The sequence below is a fragment of the Astatotilapia calliptera genome, chromosome 3 (assembly GCF_964374335.1).
Source record: "Astatotilapia calliptera chromosome 3, fAstCal68.1, whole genome shotgun sequence".
Lineage (NCBI taxonomy): Eukaryota > Metazoa > Chordata > Actinopteri > Cichliformes > Cichlidae > Astatotilapia > Astatotilapia calliptera.
In genome coordinates this window covers 60,760,331-60,779,774 of record NC_137424.1, presented here as the reverse complement: position 1 = coordinate 60,779,774, position 19,444 = coordinate 60,760,331, and the positions used below count along the sequence as shown (strand labels likewise).

The 19,444-nt window shown below is 38.9% G+C and overlaps 1 protein-coding gene across 1 annotated transcript; it reads left to right on the top strand.

The window, feature by feature from the left end:
* Nucleotides 1-6,366: 6,366 nt before the first annotated feature.
* LOC113019004 (Fc receptor-like protein 5) lies at nt 6,367-15,601 on the top strand. Its single transcript, XM_026162488.2, has 5 exons — nt 6,367-7,445; nt 10,185-10,448; nt 10,583-10,840; nt 13,019-13,168; nt 14,860-15,601. Exons 1-5 carry the CDS (start codon nt 7,415-7,417, stop codon nt 14,898-14,900), a joined length of 744 nt encoding a protein of 247 aa, XP_026018273.2. The 5' UTR covers nt 6,367-7,414; the 3' UTR covers nt 14,901-15,601.
* The last annotated feature ends 3,843 nt before the right edge of the window (nt 15,602-19,444 follow it).

Genomic DNA, 19,444 nt, shown 5'->3' with positions numbered 1-19,444 from the left:
ACTCAATTACCTGTGGTAGTTTCTGTGTAATAAGGGTTTCTGTGTAATCAGGCAGTGTTGCAATTTGCAACACTGCCTGATGATGATAATGATGATAATATATAATATGGTAAATTACATGTTTAAAATGTCCAGTACAGAAAAATAAGATGCCATCCATATTCTCCTGTTTGTCCAGTTCAGGGTTGTGGGTCGAAACACCACAGGCCTCTGCTGCGTTCGTCATTGACTGACCTCTAACCATCCAAAGATCCAGCCTCTCCTGCAGCAAGTAACGCCAAGCAAGCCACTTGCATATTGAAAAATCCAAAAGAAAAAACAATGTTAAAGCAAGCACGATGTAACTGTCAGTTTTTTGAGCAACAATTTTACAGATACAGTGTCCTATTAAAAAAAGGCACTGTTATAATTTGTGTATAAAGTAAAATAATAACTACTCTTTTGCTTTTTCTAAAATATCATATTGGAATATTCAATGTCGATCATTAGAAAAGAGCCACTCAGAAATTCGCTGTGAGTGGATAGCTATGTTATGAGGACTTGCATCCTAGATCCATGTTTATATAAACCAATGGACTGGTTTCAACTCCAACTTCAACAGCATAGGTCAATGGCTCAGAGGTGTGGTGTCCTCAGAATATAGCTCCACCCAGTGACTTTTGTAGTGGTTTATTTCTAATAATGTAATCTAAATATTCCAGTGCATTCCAATATGTTATTTTAGGTAGAAAAGAAAAAAGACAAATTAATAATTTTACTTTACACACAAATTATAATGCTGCATTTTTTTTTTATATGACAGTCTGTTTCTGTGAAATGGTTGTTCAAAGACCTTCCAAACAGCGGCTTGGTGCTGCTTGCTGCAGGAGAGGCTAGATCTGTCAAGACCTGCTGTTGCAGATCATGTGAGGCGAGGTGCAGATCCAAGCGCAGACAAGGATAAGAAATAAGCAAAAATCAGAACGCAAAAATAACCTGAACTGGGAAAAATACTAGGAAACCATGAAACATGAGGGGAGGTGAGAAGAGACTCAGCACAGGGATAAAGAAAGACTGAGACAACCTCTACACAAAGGGGTGATAAGGAAAGTGGAAACACATGGGAGCACAGCAGGAAGAAATTAAACATAACGAGACAGCGGAAGCAAACTGAACACAATGCAGATGAGATAAGGTATCATGAAAATAAAAACAGGAAGTGGAATGCAGACTGAGACCCAGACAAGGACACGTACACTTGACAATAGAGCAAAGGAACGACTGACAGTAACAGACGCACATGATGGACTGGAGAGACAAAGGATGAAACACAAGAACGAGAACATGGGAACAGGTAAGGGAAATGAAACAAACACATGAGCAAGAGGGCGAGGGACGCAGAGAGGGAGAAACATGGAGGGAGAGAGAGGGAAGGAGAGACATGGCTAGAGAGACAAAATGACAAAACAACATGAAGACAAGACTGACTTAACTGGGAGACACTGAGGAAGGGCACACAGATGAAACAATGACATAAAAGGGAACCATAAAACACACAAGACAACCTAAACAACAAGATAAACTCAAGAGTGGTAGAAATTAAACTAGTAGAGAACATAAGTCAGCAAATATTAAATAAACAACACTCAAAAACTATAATGTAATATAAATATAATATTATATGATATAAATATGAAAAGATCATTTCTGATTTATGATGCCCAAACATGAAATATGAAACTAAATATAATCCGAGGTACTCTGACAGGAGCTTTGGATGCTTAGAGGTCAGTTAATGATGACGGTGGCATTCATCCTGTGCAACCCTGAATTAGACAAGTGCGAGAACATGGCATTGTATTTGTGTGTACTGGACATTTTAAACATGTCTTCCACTTTCTTTCCTATCTGAAATATTTTTAGCATATCATGTATTGTCATCCAGATATAAACTATGCTGTGAAAGAGGATTCTCTACACTCACACGTGAATCTAATGTATTAATATGTATTATTCCTTTAAACTGACTTAGGCAAAATGCTAATAATTAAATCCAGTTCCTTCAAGACTTCCTGATGCTTGTTTCAATCATTAATTATGAATACAGTATTAACTTCCTGCTTATTACACACAAACTACCACATGTAATTGAGTGGTAATATCAGTGTTGTCATCAGTGCTATTCTCATGCAATATAAAAACAAAAACCTCCATGTTACCTCATACTAAATGTAAAATATATGGCTACAGTTGCTGTATTATAAAATTTCTAAAATCTCCAGTCACTATCAATTTTCATCTTAACATCACTCAATGCAATCTGTAAATGTTGGGCATCAATAAACATCAATCAGATTGATATGAATACACCTGCTTGACAAAAGGTGTCTAATATCAGACCTACAAGAGTCTTTGTTTACAACGATCTGGATCCTTTATATAGATCAAGAAATAAAAGTTCAAAAATCAGTCTGTGCTAAAAATATAAATGTATCTCATATAACTGAAGCGTGGAGTGCTTGGTGATCTGCTATAGCTTAAAGCTATTCAATGTGAATTTTATTGGCCCTCTCAGCTCAAAAGAAAAACTGCATAATGCATGATGAATTCTTTAACATACCAATACTTTCTCTCTTTAGTCTTTCTTGCTTTTAATTTGAAATATTTCTTGTTTTCCACAACCTAAGATGTAAGTTTGTTAGCTTAACCACATGTTGACCAGAGTGTCCAAACAACATAATATGTTAATGATCAATTTTGAGAAGCAAATAACTTGTTTTATGTTGCACAGGAATAAAAAACATAGGACAAAGCAATCATCCAAACAATGAGCAAGCAGAACCACAACAAGAAGAGATTTGACTGAGAGAAGAGCAAGAACAGCCAAACGGACAGCTTGTCCAACAGCTTGGTCGCACAGCAGAATGTAAATTTATCTCAAAAGAACTGTGTGTTGGTTTTTGGTCATGGACATTTTTTAAGTTAACAATACATATGTGTTTAGAGACATTTGATATGATTGTGCAAGAAACATCTCCTGGATGCACTGGCATGCATCTTTAGTGATGTATCCTGGGGTCATTAGGCATTTTGGATCTTGCAACATCACACACGCAGCCGGGGGTGATCGCCACGGATCAGCCCTCTTAATTCACAGCCACCTTGTGGCTTTCCCTGCCGCTTCACTCACAGCCTGGATGGACCTCTTCTTCATTGCCCCAGCCACACCCAGCTGGTCAAGGACTTTGCAGAGTGATCATCCTGCAAAGCCCTTATAACCCACTACTATGCGCTCATAGAGTGTCTCCCACCCCCTTCCCCTGCACTCCTGCACTAGTTCCTGGTACTTGTCGCGTTTCCTCTCGTTGGCCTCCTCGATCCGCTCTTCCCAGTTCCACTCTGAGTTCCAGCATGATCAGATGACTACCTGGCAAATAAAAAAACAAAAACTAAAAATAGACACACACACACACACACACACACACACACACTTGTTATTAATTAAGATATTGAGGTGTAAAAATTTGTTCCATTTGGACCTCTACTTTCAGAATTTTTAGTCCTTAAAAACTGGACATGAAAAAAAAATCTTGATGATGTATTTGAAAACAAAGATGAGGCAGTTTATGTCAAGTAACAGAACAAAACTGGACTGTGTGTCCACAAACACTCATTGGGTAATTTTATGAAGTATTAACCTTGAAACTGTTAGTTAGATCCTTGGTGTTTGCTTTAGTATTTAGTATTTATTTATTTATTGTCATTGTCAAGAACAATGAAATTGCGTTTGGGGCTTCCATACAACCCAAAAAAAAGAAGAAAATAATAAATACCCCTTAAAACCCAAGTGTACATATTTAACCCAGTGTGACTCCAATGCAATAAGACAATCCTTAGCAATAATGTTCGTAGAAATTCAGACAAAGACCTGAGAAACATGACAAAATACAACAATGCAACCCATTCAATATTATTGTACTGTGAGATATGATATCAGATATGATAGTTATCTATTTAAGAAAGAGGGGGGCAGGAGGGGGAAGAGAATAAAGATATGATGCACCAATGCAGACCAGTTCATTGCTATTAAGAAGTTGTTAGGGTTATATTGTTGATTGTTATTTATGCTTAGAAATATGTACTCAGAAATGCTTAGTCGATTATAATCGATTGCATAATGATAGAGGTCTGATCCTTAACAGTCTGCAAAGACTCTGTGTGCTACCCAGAGCACTCTGGCATGCACACACATCTTAAGGTCATGAGAGAGGTCGTACCTTCTCTTACTGATTTATGGTATAGGAGGACACCTACTCTGTATCTGTTTAAGTACAAGTGCCTTTTGTTTAGGTGGACCGCTAGACTCCTGGCACCAGCTTTGGGGAGTCTTCACAGGGTCACATCTTGACCCCACACACACCCACACACACACACCCACACACATACCTATATGACACACAGAAAAGTTTTTTGTTTTTTGTCTCTTTGTTCACATGTATGCCTATGTAAGATGTCGTGGGTTAATGAACGTATGCATATTCATGTAACGACAATAAAGAGCAGTGCTACGAGGGAGCAGACGAGAGCAACTGGGGTCAAGCGAAGGAACGGCGCTCGTCACTGTTCTCTCCTTCGTGCACAAGTAACACAAAGAACTTTGGTGACTTGCGTCTTGCTTTTGCTGTTGTAGTAGAATTGTCTTGTTCCAGCAGTGGGTCTGTGCCAGGCAGACCCATCACTTGTGTGGTGATATGTATTTTTTTTTCTCTGCCAAAAAACAACTTATGTTGAACTTTGAACTGATAATAATTAAAGAAGGGCATTTTCTACTGAAAATGAGGAAGAAGAAAAGACTTCACAACTCACTGAGTTTAAACACATATTACCAGAGCTATGAAAACAAGAAAAACGGCATACATGCAAGCTACATGCAATTACAGCCTATTTCATTTAATTGCTATATTAATTGTTATATTGCTGCTAATCAGTATTCTGTGTTTGCACAGATCTACAGTATGGATTTAACGTCGATTCCCAGACGCCTTCAAAACTGGATTATAGATGGCAGACAGTTGGTGTCATAGGCCACCACCTCTGTTCAAAGATGGTCGCTCACAGTGATTTCAGTGATCATGTGATTTCCTGAGGTCAGATGGCCCAGAGTGTGAGTGGGCGTTAAGGCGTCACAGTGGACATAAATGGCTTCTTTGACCTCAGGAAATCACATGATAGGGTGGGGCTAGGTTTCACAATGAGCTCACCCGAAACCCTGGCTGATTGTGACCCACACCCGTTTTCACACCTTGGCTCATGTGATTAGGTAGAGGATCATCAGGGGGTCCTTTGTCCCTCTTTTGGGGGGAAACTCCCACAGGGCTTAAATCTGGGACTCTCCACCATTTGACTCTTAGAATTGAAGAAGCTTCTCGGATGAGAGGTGAAACGTCTTCAAGTAACTTAAAGAAGTCCAGACGCTTTTCTTTCCAAGCTCCTTAGATCAAGATATCACATATTTGCAAAAGTGCTCCGATGTTTTCAGAGACGTCTGTTACCCACCAGCTTGATAGCTCGCCGGGAGCTCGAGGGTCACTAGAGCTGCCGAGAACGGCAAACTCCCGGCACATCATCTTCAGAGCAACGCGGTCTTTCGCTACTCTGGTTAAACTTGATATATAAGTCACTTAGATAACTTGAAAATGTTATTGTTTGGCTTTTTTCAGTGTTTTATTTGTTCAGGAGTAAATCAGTTTGGCTGGATTAAAGTCATTAGATTAGATTAGATAAATTAAAACTTTATTAATCCCTCGGGTGGGTTCTTCCGGGGTTTTCACACAGCTGAATAAACGTCAAACAGAAAACTAATTAAACAGAAGTGTGAGATGGTCGGGAATTTACGCAATCGTCCTGTTATATTTTAGATAGCAAGGAGCAGACGGCCGAGTTGATTAAACTCCAGCGAGACAGCGCTGGCACAAATCTGTAGGCTAGACTGTCCGGCCTTTACGTCCGGCCTATTGGACCTTCTGAGGACCCGGCCCACGTAGACCACGAAGGCCAGGTCCTCAGGAGGATACAGCCCATGGTTTTGGACACGCCAATAGTGTCCTTGTTGAATTAACCACTATCCAGATTGATATCTGTTTTTGTGTGCACAATGAGTATTTTTGACTGTCTAGACTCTGAAAACTCCATAAGCTCTTACATTGCACTATATCAACAAAACATACTTTTATGCTCGGGATAACCACTACATTATGCTCTTTGTTGTTGCTGTGTGACTCTCTCGTCCACATAAACACACAATGCCCTGAGAGAATTTCTTCAGATTTTAATTTGGACTGCGAAATTACCTTGAAATAAACTTTCAATTTTTGTGATTTTTGTGATCTCTTTCTTAATAGGCCTTAGTAGACTATTATTTCACAAATTTGCACAGACATGTTGGTAAACTGCATCTTGGTGTTAATAGTTTTTAACCTGGTGCCTCTGAGCACTGTATTGACATCTTGTATACAGTATGTAAATATTTTACAGAATCCTTGGGTACAATGCAAGCTTAAGACATTTAATATCAATTCTTAGAAGTGCAGCTTTTTAGACAATCTGTGTATGTTTTACTTGACATCAAAGTTGTGATGAGCAACTTCTTTTATTTTATTTTCTTGTTCTATTCGTTTTATTGACCACTTTTTAATACAAAATTGGCATAAAATGCCAAGATAAAGTATGCAAGACTTGGTTTCCTCAAATAGCCTTTGGCAAGATTTATTCGGGATTTACCACTAGGCGTTACCAGAACACCTAATACTTGTTATTAATCTCTGTTTCTCTCCCACAGCATGTTTTCCTTCTCTCACCCCTCGCAGCAGATGGCCGCCCCTCCCTGAGTCTGGTTCTGCTGGAAGTTTCTTCCTGTTAAAAGGGAGTTTCCCCCCCCCACTGTCACCAAAGTGCTTGCTATAGGGGGTCATATGATTGTTGGGTTTTTCTCTGTATGTATTATTGTAGGATCTACCTTACAATATAAAGCCTTGAGGCGACTGTTGTTGTGATTTGGTGCTGTATAAATAAAATTGAATTGATTGTTACACTTTAGTAGAGATACCAATGTGCACATGCACAACCTTAGGCCTGGTTTATGTAACCGTGGCTTATATTTGTAATATTAATACAGAAAATGTTCCATCTGTAAAACTCTGTTTTACAGTCCACACATTCAACTACTATTTCTAAAGGAACAGAAATAAAGAAGACATTTAGACTTTATGGTCTCTAGATATAAATGCAAAGGTGTTGCAGGTCCAGCATAGGGTACTTGATGAGTTTTTTTACGTTATTTTGTGGGTGTGCGCTGTGCATGGTGTGAGAAGGCTTTGGCAGGATGTGGTTTAAATTACTGTTTTCAGACTTCAAACAAAGTCATCTTTAAAACAGGATGATGATCGCACCAGTCTGCCTCATGATCAGTAAGAAAACTGACTTTTTATTTCATATTTGTCAACAACAGATCTGTGTTTGTTTTTACATTTATAGCTTGCATGCAGTTTTTCTCATTTGCAATGAGTCAATTCTTAAATGATGGTTAAAGTTTTAAAAGCAGTTTCTGAAATCCTTTAAAGCACTTTGCTACATGTGAACATCAGAAAGCATATTTGTTTTTTTCTTCTGTAAATCATTTGAGAAATGAGCCGTGTTGGTTTAGAGCCAAAGGGTTAAAGGGTCTTGTGAGTGGAGTTTGTGTCTTTGTTTGGACTGTGTGAGTTCCTGGTAGTCTAACTTCCTCCCACGGTCCAAACACATGCCTGTTAGGTTAACTAGTTATTTTAATTGTTCACAGGTAAGGATGGTTGTCTGTGAATGTTTAGCTCTGTGATGGACTGATGACTTGAGTCCTCGGGTATAATCTGTCTCTAAGCCCCTGTTAGCTGGGCAGATTCCTGATTTTGTGCATTTTATGATTTTGAATTTGAATTCCTCTCGTACACGTTAATGCGACATCAGCTGTCATGGTTGTTATAACTCCCATCACTTGATACATGGTGGAATATTTACATGGATTAGTTTTCCCTGAAGCTAAAATTAACCCTTCTTGAACATTCATGGTCAGAAGTTTCCATACACTCATCAGGGGAGTGAATGTTGAGGTAATTGTGGGCTTTTAATGGTTTCTTCAACTGTTCTTACATCTTTAATGACTTTAAAAAACTAAACAAAAAAAGGTTGAAATATTTGGTTAACATTTAACAAATATTAGTGACAGCCAACAACAAGCTGCAGGCATAACTCTGATGGGAAGTTTGACCTCTCTTATTGGCAGAATGTTTTGTTTCTGGGTCTTTGACCCAGCTCTTTGAGGTTACTTTTTTAGGTTAACATATTTGTTGATGTTTGATTTTTTGCTTTGCTAAGACGTTTTAGGTTTGAGTTTTGGTTCTTCTAATGTCATTGAGTTTACAGCTTTCCCCACTCATGTCTATGTCTGCTCGGCTTCTGTGGTCTCGCTCCCCCCCCTCTCTGTGTCTTGTCTCCCTTAGTTGTCCCAGGTTTTCCTCCTTGTGTTTCATCCTTGTCTCATCTGTCCTTCATGTGCATCCATGTGTGTTCTCCACAGCCCATCATGTCTCTCGCCGTCTCCATCTTCTCTTTTTGTCTTGTTCCCATGTCTGTTTCCCCCTCTGTCCCAATGTCAAGCTCGCGTGTCTTAGTCTGTGTCTTTGTATGTTACTTCTTAGATCTTCATTCAGATCTTTGGACTTTCCCATTTTTTGAGTATTGGTTAATCTGATGAACGCTGTGAAACAAGTGCTTTAGTGCTGACAGACATAAAGTACCAGTTGTAGTTAATCATGATCACCCATGAAAAGCTGACTGTGTCACTTACTAAAAGATTTAAGTGTATGTATATTGAACCTGAAAGTATTCTTTTGATGTGCAGTGCAGATTTGAGAAAATCGAAAATAAATTCAAATTTGTGCAACCAATTACTTTTTTTTGAAATGGAATAAGGTTAAGATTAGAGATTAAAGTGGAAATAAAACATTTCAAAGAAATCATTAATCTTGAGCCCCAAAGTGGTTTCTGAGCTTCCTGCTCTAAAATGAAATGCCCAAAATTAATTGATTATTTCTCCTCCAATACAAACTCTGTGCTTACAATTTTGGTATCAAAATAAAATTAAGCAGAAATTCATTAATTTTGCTTAAAAATGCTTGTTTTTTTAATACATTTTTTGAAGAATTAACCACACATTTACATCGCAATGGCCCTTTTCTGCCGTGCGCATGTAGCGTTTAATTGGCCTCTGGCCCTTTAAATTCTGAGGGGCTGTAACTTTGGTTTCTTTTGGTAAATTTGCATGATTGACACCTCTTTTTAATCGTTTGAGCCAATAGAATCACAGTAATGATGCCACGTTCCCGTCACTTCAACCAATCAGAACTTGCAAGGCCAAACTCAACGTGGCCCCAAAATTACTACATGTGACCTCCATCCAGTCACGTGTCTGTAGGTGGGTCTAAAATGTAGGTTGTTGACGGAAATGGCTCTGATGCGGTTAGTTAGCCGTGGAAACTGCTGATAATCACGTGGCTAAGAGCTAACTGCGAAATCTGAACAGTAAGCCAATTTCTGTCTGAGCGCATTTGCGCCGCTATGTGTTTTTGTGGTCTTCTTTTGCGGCTCGTTCAGTGAATTTTGGTCAGAGTGTTGTGAAACTTGGTGTTTGGAATCGTTGATATCTCTGGAAGATAACTCACCTTTCTTTAGCTGGTTACATAAAGTCTGGAGAATTTCTTGTTTGGTTTTGTTTGTTTAGCGGACATTTACGTAACTGTTGGTTTAATCATGACTTGTTTTCGTTCTGTTTAGTTTTTGTAGAAATGGTTTATATGAGATTTTAACTGAGATTCAGAGGTTTTTGTGGATACCGCACATGTCCGGACTTATATTTCTGACACCGTGTTATAACCGATTAAACGTGAGCTCCTCCTTTTTACCCCTGGTAGCGGGCGTGGGGCTTAAAAGCCTAACATTACCATGTCGTTCTTGGCAATGTTGAGTTTGTGGAAACTTTTGTCCAAAACGGTCGCTGGTTTGAATCTGTGCAGTGGCAGAAAAGGTTTCAGCATCTATGTCATTGATCTTCTCACACTGCGTGTACTACATGTTAACTGATGTGTCTCGACCTGATGTTTTTGAACCTGCAGCTGCTACTCTGAGCATCCATCCCGGCAGGTCAGTCTTCTTTTATTATGAAACCGTGACTCTGAGCTGTGCAGTGCCAGGCAGCTTCAGCAGCTGGACAGTGAAGAGAAACACCTCCACAAGGTCTTCTGTTTCATGTGAGACCTGGGGCCAATTAAATGGGTCATCCTGCACCATCAAAGGTGTCTACCCATCAGACAGTGGAGTGTACTGGTGTGAGTCTGACAGCGGGGAGTGCAGCAACACCATCAACATCACAGTGGCAAGTAAGCTTGCTAAGTAATGTCAGATTGTTGATGTTGTATCTTAAGTAAAAATAAAATTAACGCATTTTGCAATTTTTTTTTAACTAAGAACAAAACCAGAGTCAGAGACCACCGTTTCTCTCTCTGCATTTCAGCTGGTGTCATCCTGCAGGGTCCTGCTGTTCCTCTGACTGAGGGAGACAGTGTGACACTAAACTGCTCCTATAAGGAAAAATATGCAAAGGAGTCTACGTCCAATTTCAGTACTGCATTCTACAGAAATGGTACTTTTTTTGAAAAAAAGCCTGAAGGAAGGTTGGGCCTTATCCATGTGTCCAAGGAGAACGAAGGCTTCTACAAGTGTGAACATCCCACAAAAGGAGAGTCACCAGTGGTTTGGCTGGAAGTGAGAGGTGAGGATGATGTTAGATTTCATGAAGCTTTCGTCTGACAGCTTATAAATACTGTTGCATACATAAAGCAGTTTCAATTATAACTTGGTGATTAAATGGGATGTTTTTTGTATAAACCTGACCACAACTTATTAGCAAAACTTGTATCACCATAATGCACCAGTATGTCTACCCCTCTATGCTGCCTGGTGAAAGCCAGGTTTAAAGCTGTAAGTTTTAAAGAGTAAACTAAAATCTTAACATTTCCGGGACATTGATTAACCTAAAGTTTTATATTCCTAAATCAAAAGTTAACCAAGTAGTTTTCAGTTTTATTCTCGCTGTTTATCGTCACTTCTAAGATAAGATAAGATAAAACTTTATTAATCCCTCGGGTGGGTTCCTCTGGGAAATTCTGTTTCCAAAAGCACAGCACCGACAGAAGTTACAGTTACAGAATATTATATGTATATACACACACACACACACACACACACACACACACACACACACACACACACACACACACACACACACATATAAATACAGAGACATATATAAATAAAATATACAAAGGGGATAAATAGAATAAATAGGAATAAAAATAAAAAATACAAGTGAATTGCACATTTCAAGTATTGAGTCTATTGCACTGTTGACTATTAACAAAAGTATTGCACAAAAGGTATTGCACAGTGAGGTGAAGAGGCACTACAGCTTAGTTGTTCCCCCCTCCTTTGTCCTCCTGTTTCCCCTCCCTCTCCCCTCCAGAGAGGAGTTAAACAGTTTGATGGCGTGTGGGACAAAGGAGTTTTTAAGTCTGTTAGTTCTTGTCTTTGGGAGAAGCAACCTGTCACTGAACAGACTCTTCTGGTTGTTAATGGCCGTGTGCAGAGGATGCCCAGCATTGTTCATAATGTCCAGCAGTTTCTTTAATGTCCTTTTCTCTGCCACTGTCTCCCACCTCCAGCTGTGAGGTGGGAGAAGTGATGTGTTATCTTGTCCAAACTATATATCACAGCAGCTGTAACTATCATTTTGTAATTCCCCCTTTCATTCTTCCTGTTATCCTTTTGCCATAACTCACACTCATCTCTGCCCACAGCACCTTGCCTGCACTCTCTTCTTTGCCTCTCTTGTGCACTGTCTCCCACATTCACAAACATGTATTCTAGCTTACTTCTAGGGACTTTCATTCATCTTATCTCCAGAACTTACCTCCACCTCCCCAGGCTCTCTTCCACCTGTTCCCCACTCTCTTAATACAAATTTCAGTGTCATCTGCAAACATCATAGTCCACAGAAACTCCTCATCTGTCAGCTTGTCCATCACCATCTCAAATAAGAAGGAGCTCAGAGCTGATCTCTGATGTCATCCCAACCCCATCATAAACCCATCTGTTAATCCCCCTCATGACTGTCTCATCCTGTTACATGTCCTGCAACACCCTTCTCGTGTACTTCTCTGACACTGACGTCCTGACTTCTGCACACAGTACACAGTACAAAGTCACTATGTTGCACTCTATCACATGCTTTTTCTGGTGTCTTAGAGTCCTAGGGTCTAGAGAAGACACTAGAGACATAACCAGTTCTTTTCTTAAACACACAACTATGATGTAAATGAAGCTGGTATTTGGCAAATAAATGCTTTAATCGATGTCCCAGAATGAGAACACACTGCCGGCCGACATCCCTACTAAAAAAGAAAATAAATAAAAAGGTCAAAAGAGAAATGTGCTAGAATTTTAGATTTGGTTTAAAATATTTATGGAGTAATTTGCTTTCTTATCCAGAAATGAAATGACTGTGTGTTTCGTTATAAAACCAATCTGAAAAATCTAACTACTGTAGCAAATGAAATGAAATGTCACTGGAAGCGTGTCACCAACATGAAGCGTGTCAGGTTTTTTCACATATATGAGCTGCTTCCTGGATATGCAGCGGTTCTACCACAGGAAGTGGTACTGTAGGCCAGGTATAAGGTTTGTCATACATCTCATATCTTTATGCTGAAAACTTTGACTCATTTCACAGAAGCTCTGTTTTTCATGTCCTGATGTGGTTCCTTGAAATGTTTTGGTGAAATGCACAGTAATCTCTGCATGTGTATCAACACGAAATATTGATTTAAAATTAACATTTTTTAATGTTCGCTCTAAACAGAAGAACTGATGATAAAACTTTATCTCCTAACAGAGAATAATATTCCCGTGACCACCCCTGATCCTGATCCTGATCCTACTCCTCCGATCGCTCTGCCCAAACTTTTGAGCACCATCCTGCTGTTCATCCTCTACACCTGTATACTCATACTGGCTGTGTACACCTACAGGAAGTGGGCTCAAGGTAAGAAAACTTCAAAAAATTCTGATTATGTTGGTTTATGTCAATTTTCCTAAAGGGGTCAGAGGACATAGGTGCTGAAGAAATGTCAAAAATGAATTATTATCATATATAATGAGTAAACTTTACAAAAACTAAAATTTCACTCTGGACATTAAGTTCACAATGTCAGACTTTTAACCCATTAGCCCGTGCACATGGTGCCACCTTAGTTGCAGGCTTACTTGCAGATGCTGCGCCTCTCTTACTGATCTTTAACATGCACTTTTTTGGAAGGCCTTTATTGCAATAAGACAGTGGAGAGAAGACATGAAAGCTGGGAGCAGAACTCAGAGTAAAAGCTCAGGTTTCTGTATTAGCTTTATGACATATGCATCACCTGCTGAACCCAGTGAGCTAAACCACTGCTGTAAATGTGCGTTCTTATTGAGAGTATAATAACTCTTAAACCTCCAGAGTTGTTTTGGTATTTGTCTCTGTATCTTGCAATGCTTTGGGAGATCATTGAAGAAAAGTAGCATTACCTCACTCTGTCACTATTTGTAAATACATTTCTGAAGTTCAGTTTTAGATCCATGACGTTCAGGCTGGATTTTATTACTTTAGTCATCAGGCACAAAAGTTGCTTTAAAGATGGAATCTGACTGCATGAGGTTGCAGACCTGAAGCATCAGGCATCAACCTGATGCTTGAACCCAAAAAGTTGATTCTGCTCATCTGGACGTAATGTTTTCAGTGGTAGAAACATTTGGTGACTCATCCAAGTGACTTCTTCAGTCTCAGCTGACTGCACGTTTCCCCAACCTTACAGCTTGTAATGAGTAGGCCTCACCTTTTTTTAAAAAGCTTTGAAAAGAATGAGCAAAATGATAAAATCTCACATTAAGGTCTGAAATATGAAATTATGTAATCGTAATGGAATTTCAGTGCTGATTGTTGTGTTTCCCATCTTGGCACCAAGTATTTATGGGTTTATGTGAGCCAAAATGTCATTTTTTTTTTATGTGTGTGTGTGAATGTATTGGTGGTAGAGCAGGTTATTTACCAGTCAGAAGGCTACAGTAGAGGTTACTGCTTACTTCTGCCTCCATTAAATCTAAAATGTCCTCTTTTTCATGCAGGCCTGGACATCGTCACTGTCAGAATTTCACCATTTTACTTTTGCTTCTTAAGCTGCTGCTTGGTGGGCATTTGGAGCCAGAACAAGCTAATGATATCAGACCTAACACATAGATAACGATCATCATGTCACCTGAAGGCAACGTCTGTTTGACTGAGTGAAACCATAGAGTAGAAACAGTTATTATAATCTTTGGTTCAGTCTAACCACATTAAGGGGAGCGGGGCATCCACAGTGGTGCAAAGTCAAATGACACCAACATGACATGAACATGAACATACTCAGACACAACCAGGGGGTTGTGTCTGAGTATGTTCATGCTCCTGCAGCGAGGATGGATGTTCACTTGTTTGCATCACATTTCACAGCAAAGTTTCCAGCTGCTGTTGAGTCATTTCTGTGGCAGAACAGCTGACAGACAGTTTTCTGATATCCTTGTTACAGTCAATGTGTCAACAGAGCTGATTCTCTGGAAACAATAGGTGTTGTTGCTGTTGTATGAAGCAGCTTATACGTGACTAAATGTCATCTTTGAAAAATGTCGAACTATAAATAGTTTTTGTTCTTCCTGCAGCTCGAGCTGAGGCTAAAAGGAAATGGCCTGATCATCTCTAACTCGAGTGCAGGAAGACGATGATCAACAATCAACATATCACTGGGATTAAAGCAATAGTCTTACACTGATCCTTTCAACCTTAATAAGCTCTCAGCAGCAATGATGTTCGATTTTGTATGAATCTAAAATTAAATAAACTGAACAGAAAACTGTCTCATTTTCGCATTTGATGAGTTTTATCTTTAAAGGACAAATTGAGTGTCACAATGTTATGAAGAAGCACTCTGAGAGTGCAAACCTTCACCAGTGCCGCTCACGCTCCAGGCTGCATTTGTTTTATATAGGATTGTATATACAAACTAGTATATTGTCTTTTATAAACCTGCTGTAAGAGATTTGTCAAATACTTCTTTAATTTATAATTTGTCCTGTGGTTTAATGTATCATTTTATGCATCAGTGTCTGTCTGTATTACTGCTGTTCTAAATACATCAAAAAATATATGTTCTTACTTTTAGAAACATTACTCTTGTGTTACTCTGTAACCTGGCATTAACTATCTGCTGTGGTAAGTGGGATGAAGAAATAACAGTAACCAGGCAGATGTGCCTTTGACATCAAAAAATGTGAAAAATAGTCTCACAAATGTCCTCATCAGCATTGTCTGTCTGTCGCCACCTTGTGGGCATTTTTACACTTGTTGCTTATTTTAATGCAATCTGAACATTTTATATAAAGTAATTAAAATACTAATAATGTTGTTTTAGAAAGTTCCTTTAATAAAAGATGACCCAGCGTCCCCTCTGGTGAGTAATTAAATAATCAAGCACTGAAGTAGTTTAAGTCAGACAGCTCTTATTTTGGCTGACAGAAACTTTGGGGACATTCACTGAGTAACCTTTAAAACTGTAGAAAGCAAAACTGGCCATCTGAGCACACTTCCTGAATTTAAGAATTAAAACTGAAACATGGATGTTGATTTAAAGAAGAAAGAGGCAAAATGTTTTATTCTCCCACACACTGTGGACTTGTTTTTTTCTATAATATGAAATCCATGGAGTCTCTTCTCACTTTCTCACTGTGGACTCTCATCCACTGCTTGGATTTTGTTAAAGATAAATCAATATGTTTCTTATACAAATGTCACTTTTAGTTCTTTTTACACGAGTTTATGGTTTGTGAGTCATGAGCTTTTTTCAGTGCAGCGTGAACATTAATAATCCTCTTATCATTTGTCTTCACTGTGTAACTGCATAGACTTCTGAGTGTTTTGACACTCTGTGGTACTTTTTGGAAATCACAGAAGTTCTTAGTTGGAGTTCAGATCTGTGGAACATCAGGGGAATAAAATGGGTCTGTGGGTTTTATCCTAGTAGCTCAGGGTACTGTTGGCTAAACAGTGGATGCCTGTTTGCCCCTCCAATGATACAGCCCAGCAGACCGTGACTGTTATATATAAGCATGTACAGCAGAATAATATACATCTTAATCCAATTTTAGTTATAATGGTTGTTGTAGCTCGTCTCTTCATATTTGCTGGTCTAATGGAATATTTATTCTGACTCTCATGTTAATCTTTTGTGAGTCTCCCGTCTCTTTTAGCACTTACGATCAGTACAGGTTACTTCTCTGATGTTCATGTCATTGATCTCGACACACTGCATGTAGTCTACTGCATGTTAACTGATGTGTCTCGACCTGATGTTTTTGAACCTGCAGCTGCTACTCTGAGCATCCATCCCGGCAGGTCAGTCTTCTTTTATTATGAAACCTGGGGCCAATTAAATGGATCATCCTGCACCATCAAAGGTGTCTACCCATCAGACAGTGGAGTGTACTGGTGTGAGTCTGACAGCAGGGAGTGCAGCAACACCATCAACATTAAATGGATTTTCCTGCACCATCTGATGGCTTTTAGGAACAGTTATCTGGTAGTCTAGGAGTAAAAACAAAATCAGAACAGTCATCATCCTGTTTCAGTTTTGGTGCCTACGTAACCCATAATGCACCACAGCAGCATATAGTTCAGTCAGACATTTGAACCATAGAGTCAGATTAACCTTTAAGCTTTTTCACCCACCTACACAACAATACTCCCTAACTCCCGGTTTGCCTTTGATTTGACAAAGGCAAATAAGTTGTGGTGTGGTAAGACATGTAGATATCTTCCAGCATTGATCGTGCCTCTTCAGATGTGCAAACTGTCAGTCCCATAGGGCACAAATGCACACCCTGCTTCTCTTCAGAGGTCAAAGGTTCCATGTTTTCCTTAAATAATTTCCAATTTGATTCATCCAACCAGGGAGTAGTTTCCTGATTTACCTGAGTCCATTTTAAATAAACTTTAGCACAGAGAAGATGTTTCTGGGTCGTGTTTGCATCATGGCTTCTTCTTTGTATGTTAGAGCTTTATCCTACACTTGTCAAAACACTGTGCACTGTCTTTGCACTCAGTGATTTCTGTTCCTCAGTCCATGCATTGATTTCCATGACAGCCTGTTTGTAATGAAATGCCAGATGAGAGCCAGGTCTGGACTGGTAATCTGCCATACTGAGCACTTCCCTAAGAGAGGAAAATAAAAATAAACTCACAATACGTGCAGAAAAATGTGTAAAGTAAACAACATCTTAGCTGTCAGGGCTACTGGTGCACCATCAAGGGTAGTACCAGCACAGCTAGTAACAAGCCCTCTCAGTCACAGGAGATGTGCAGGAGGAAGGACCATGGTCGTGACAAAAGAGTGAGGAAGGTAAAGTTAACGTAACAGCACTTGGCACCTATTCTAAAGTTGTTCCACAGTTTTTAGAAGCAATCTTGTGCCACTACATGAAATGTCAATTTTCTTTATTTACTTTTCATGTAACATTTGTTCCTAAATAGAAAAGATGATGACAAAACCGTTTCTGTGTCACAACTCGAGCTCCGTCTATTACACTTTGTGAAACAGATCCTTGGTTGTGGCTCATCAGATGACCTCAGGCATGTTTGTTTGTTGATGTTCATTAAGTGAAGACAGATATTGATGTTTTCAGCACAAATGTCACAGCAGATAAAGACAGACAATTATCATCAGGGATTCTTATTGTTGTTAATGAGGTCAGAGGTCAGAGCTAGTTCTCATGGCAACAATAGAAAGTGCCACTTTTGTATAGCACTGCTTATATGGGATTAAATTCTGCTTTTAAAAAAGGTCCCACTACATATAGTTTACATTGGATGAGTTTTTTGTTTAAAAGACAAAAACAATGATTATGTCAATGTCAAAATGTAAATAAGCGTCATGCTAGGCTTCATAGGTCAATACTGGCACTTCTCATGCTAATGTAGTAATGTTTGTCTCTATTATTATGGTTAAAATCAAATAAAAAGTAATGTATGTGCACCACCTCTTTTAACTGACATCACTTTAAAATCAAGATGTCAGAGCACTTATTTGATGCTGACTTGAACTCCTCTCTCTCCTCATCTGTTCATCACATCTGCTTGGATCTGTGGCAGGAGGAACTAAGATTGTTTGAAGACAAAGCCAGGAAAAAAGCCTGTTCTTTTGCAGTCCAACACAACAAATACAGAAACAGTATGCACCAAACCTCTGGTAAACGTTCATTGCGTGAAAAGGATCTACAAAAACCTGGAAAATGGCATAGGAATTGGTCCATTAATACATTTCAATTTTCCACCAGTTTCTAGTATCTGAACATGTAATATGCATAAAATCAGAATGTGATTCTTTGTAATTATTTTTTTCAAATAATGTAAAGTCAATTACCCAGTAGCAATCAAATCCATTTGCTACCTGACACCAAATTGGTATAGTGTACTTTTCAGCATGAAGGTACTGAGGAAGACTCTGGTTTTAAAGTGTGATGCACTGATGTCCCTGAGCAGCAGTCCTGTGGTTGTTTTTTTTTTTTTTTTTTGAGTAACTGCTGTTTCAAACCCAGCCTCTATTTTTAGCCTGGTGGTTCTGAATAAACTACATTTTGTCCGGGAAACACAAAGTACTGAGGATAATGCTTCTGATCAGAATTTCCGACTGGTGTGATGAAACTTTCCTTAGTCATAAAAGCAGAATCCCTGGTGGAACCTGTATTTTATTTTGCAATGAATTTACTCCTCTTTTGATTGCCATTAATAAAGTAATTGCAGGTCACACTACATAAAATAAAAAAAAAGATGTTTCAATAAATGTGTGTGCTCCAAACTCAATTCCATTGTTTCCTTTCCAGGACTATGGCCACTTCCACATTATTTTTTCTACAGACTTTTATTATTGGTTTCAGATGCAGTAAAAAAAAAAAAGGAAACTTATCTTTAAGTTAGTACTCACATGAAGACATTTTTTAATTGTTTCTTGATTTATAGAAATGTTTTGTTGTATTTTGTTTAAATAACTGCTTTAGGGAATACCTGATCTCATTCTCTGAGTGGATGAGGTATACGGGTGGGTCTGGGGATGCAGAATGACTCCATCGTGCTGCTCATTAGGTTGTCTGAGGTTTTTCTGAGGAACTGCTACCAGCTCGGGTCAGGAGCACCTGACTCACCACTCCTCAGTGAAGGAGTTTAGTTTGGCTGTTGGATAGTTGATCGGGTGTGGCA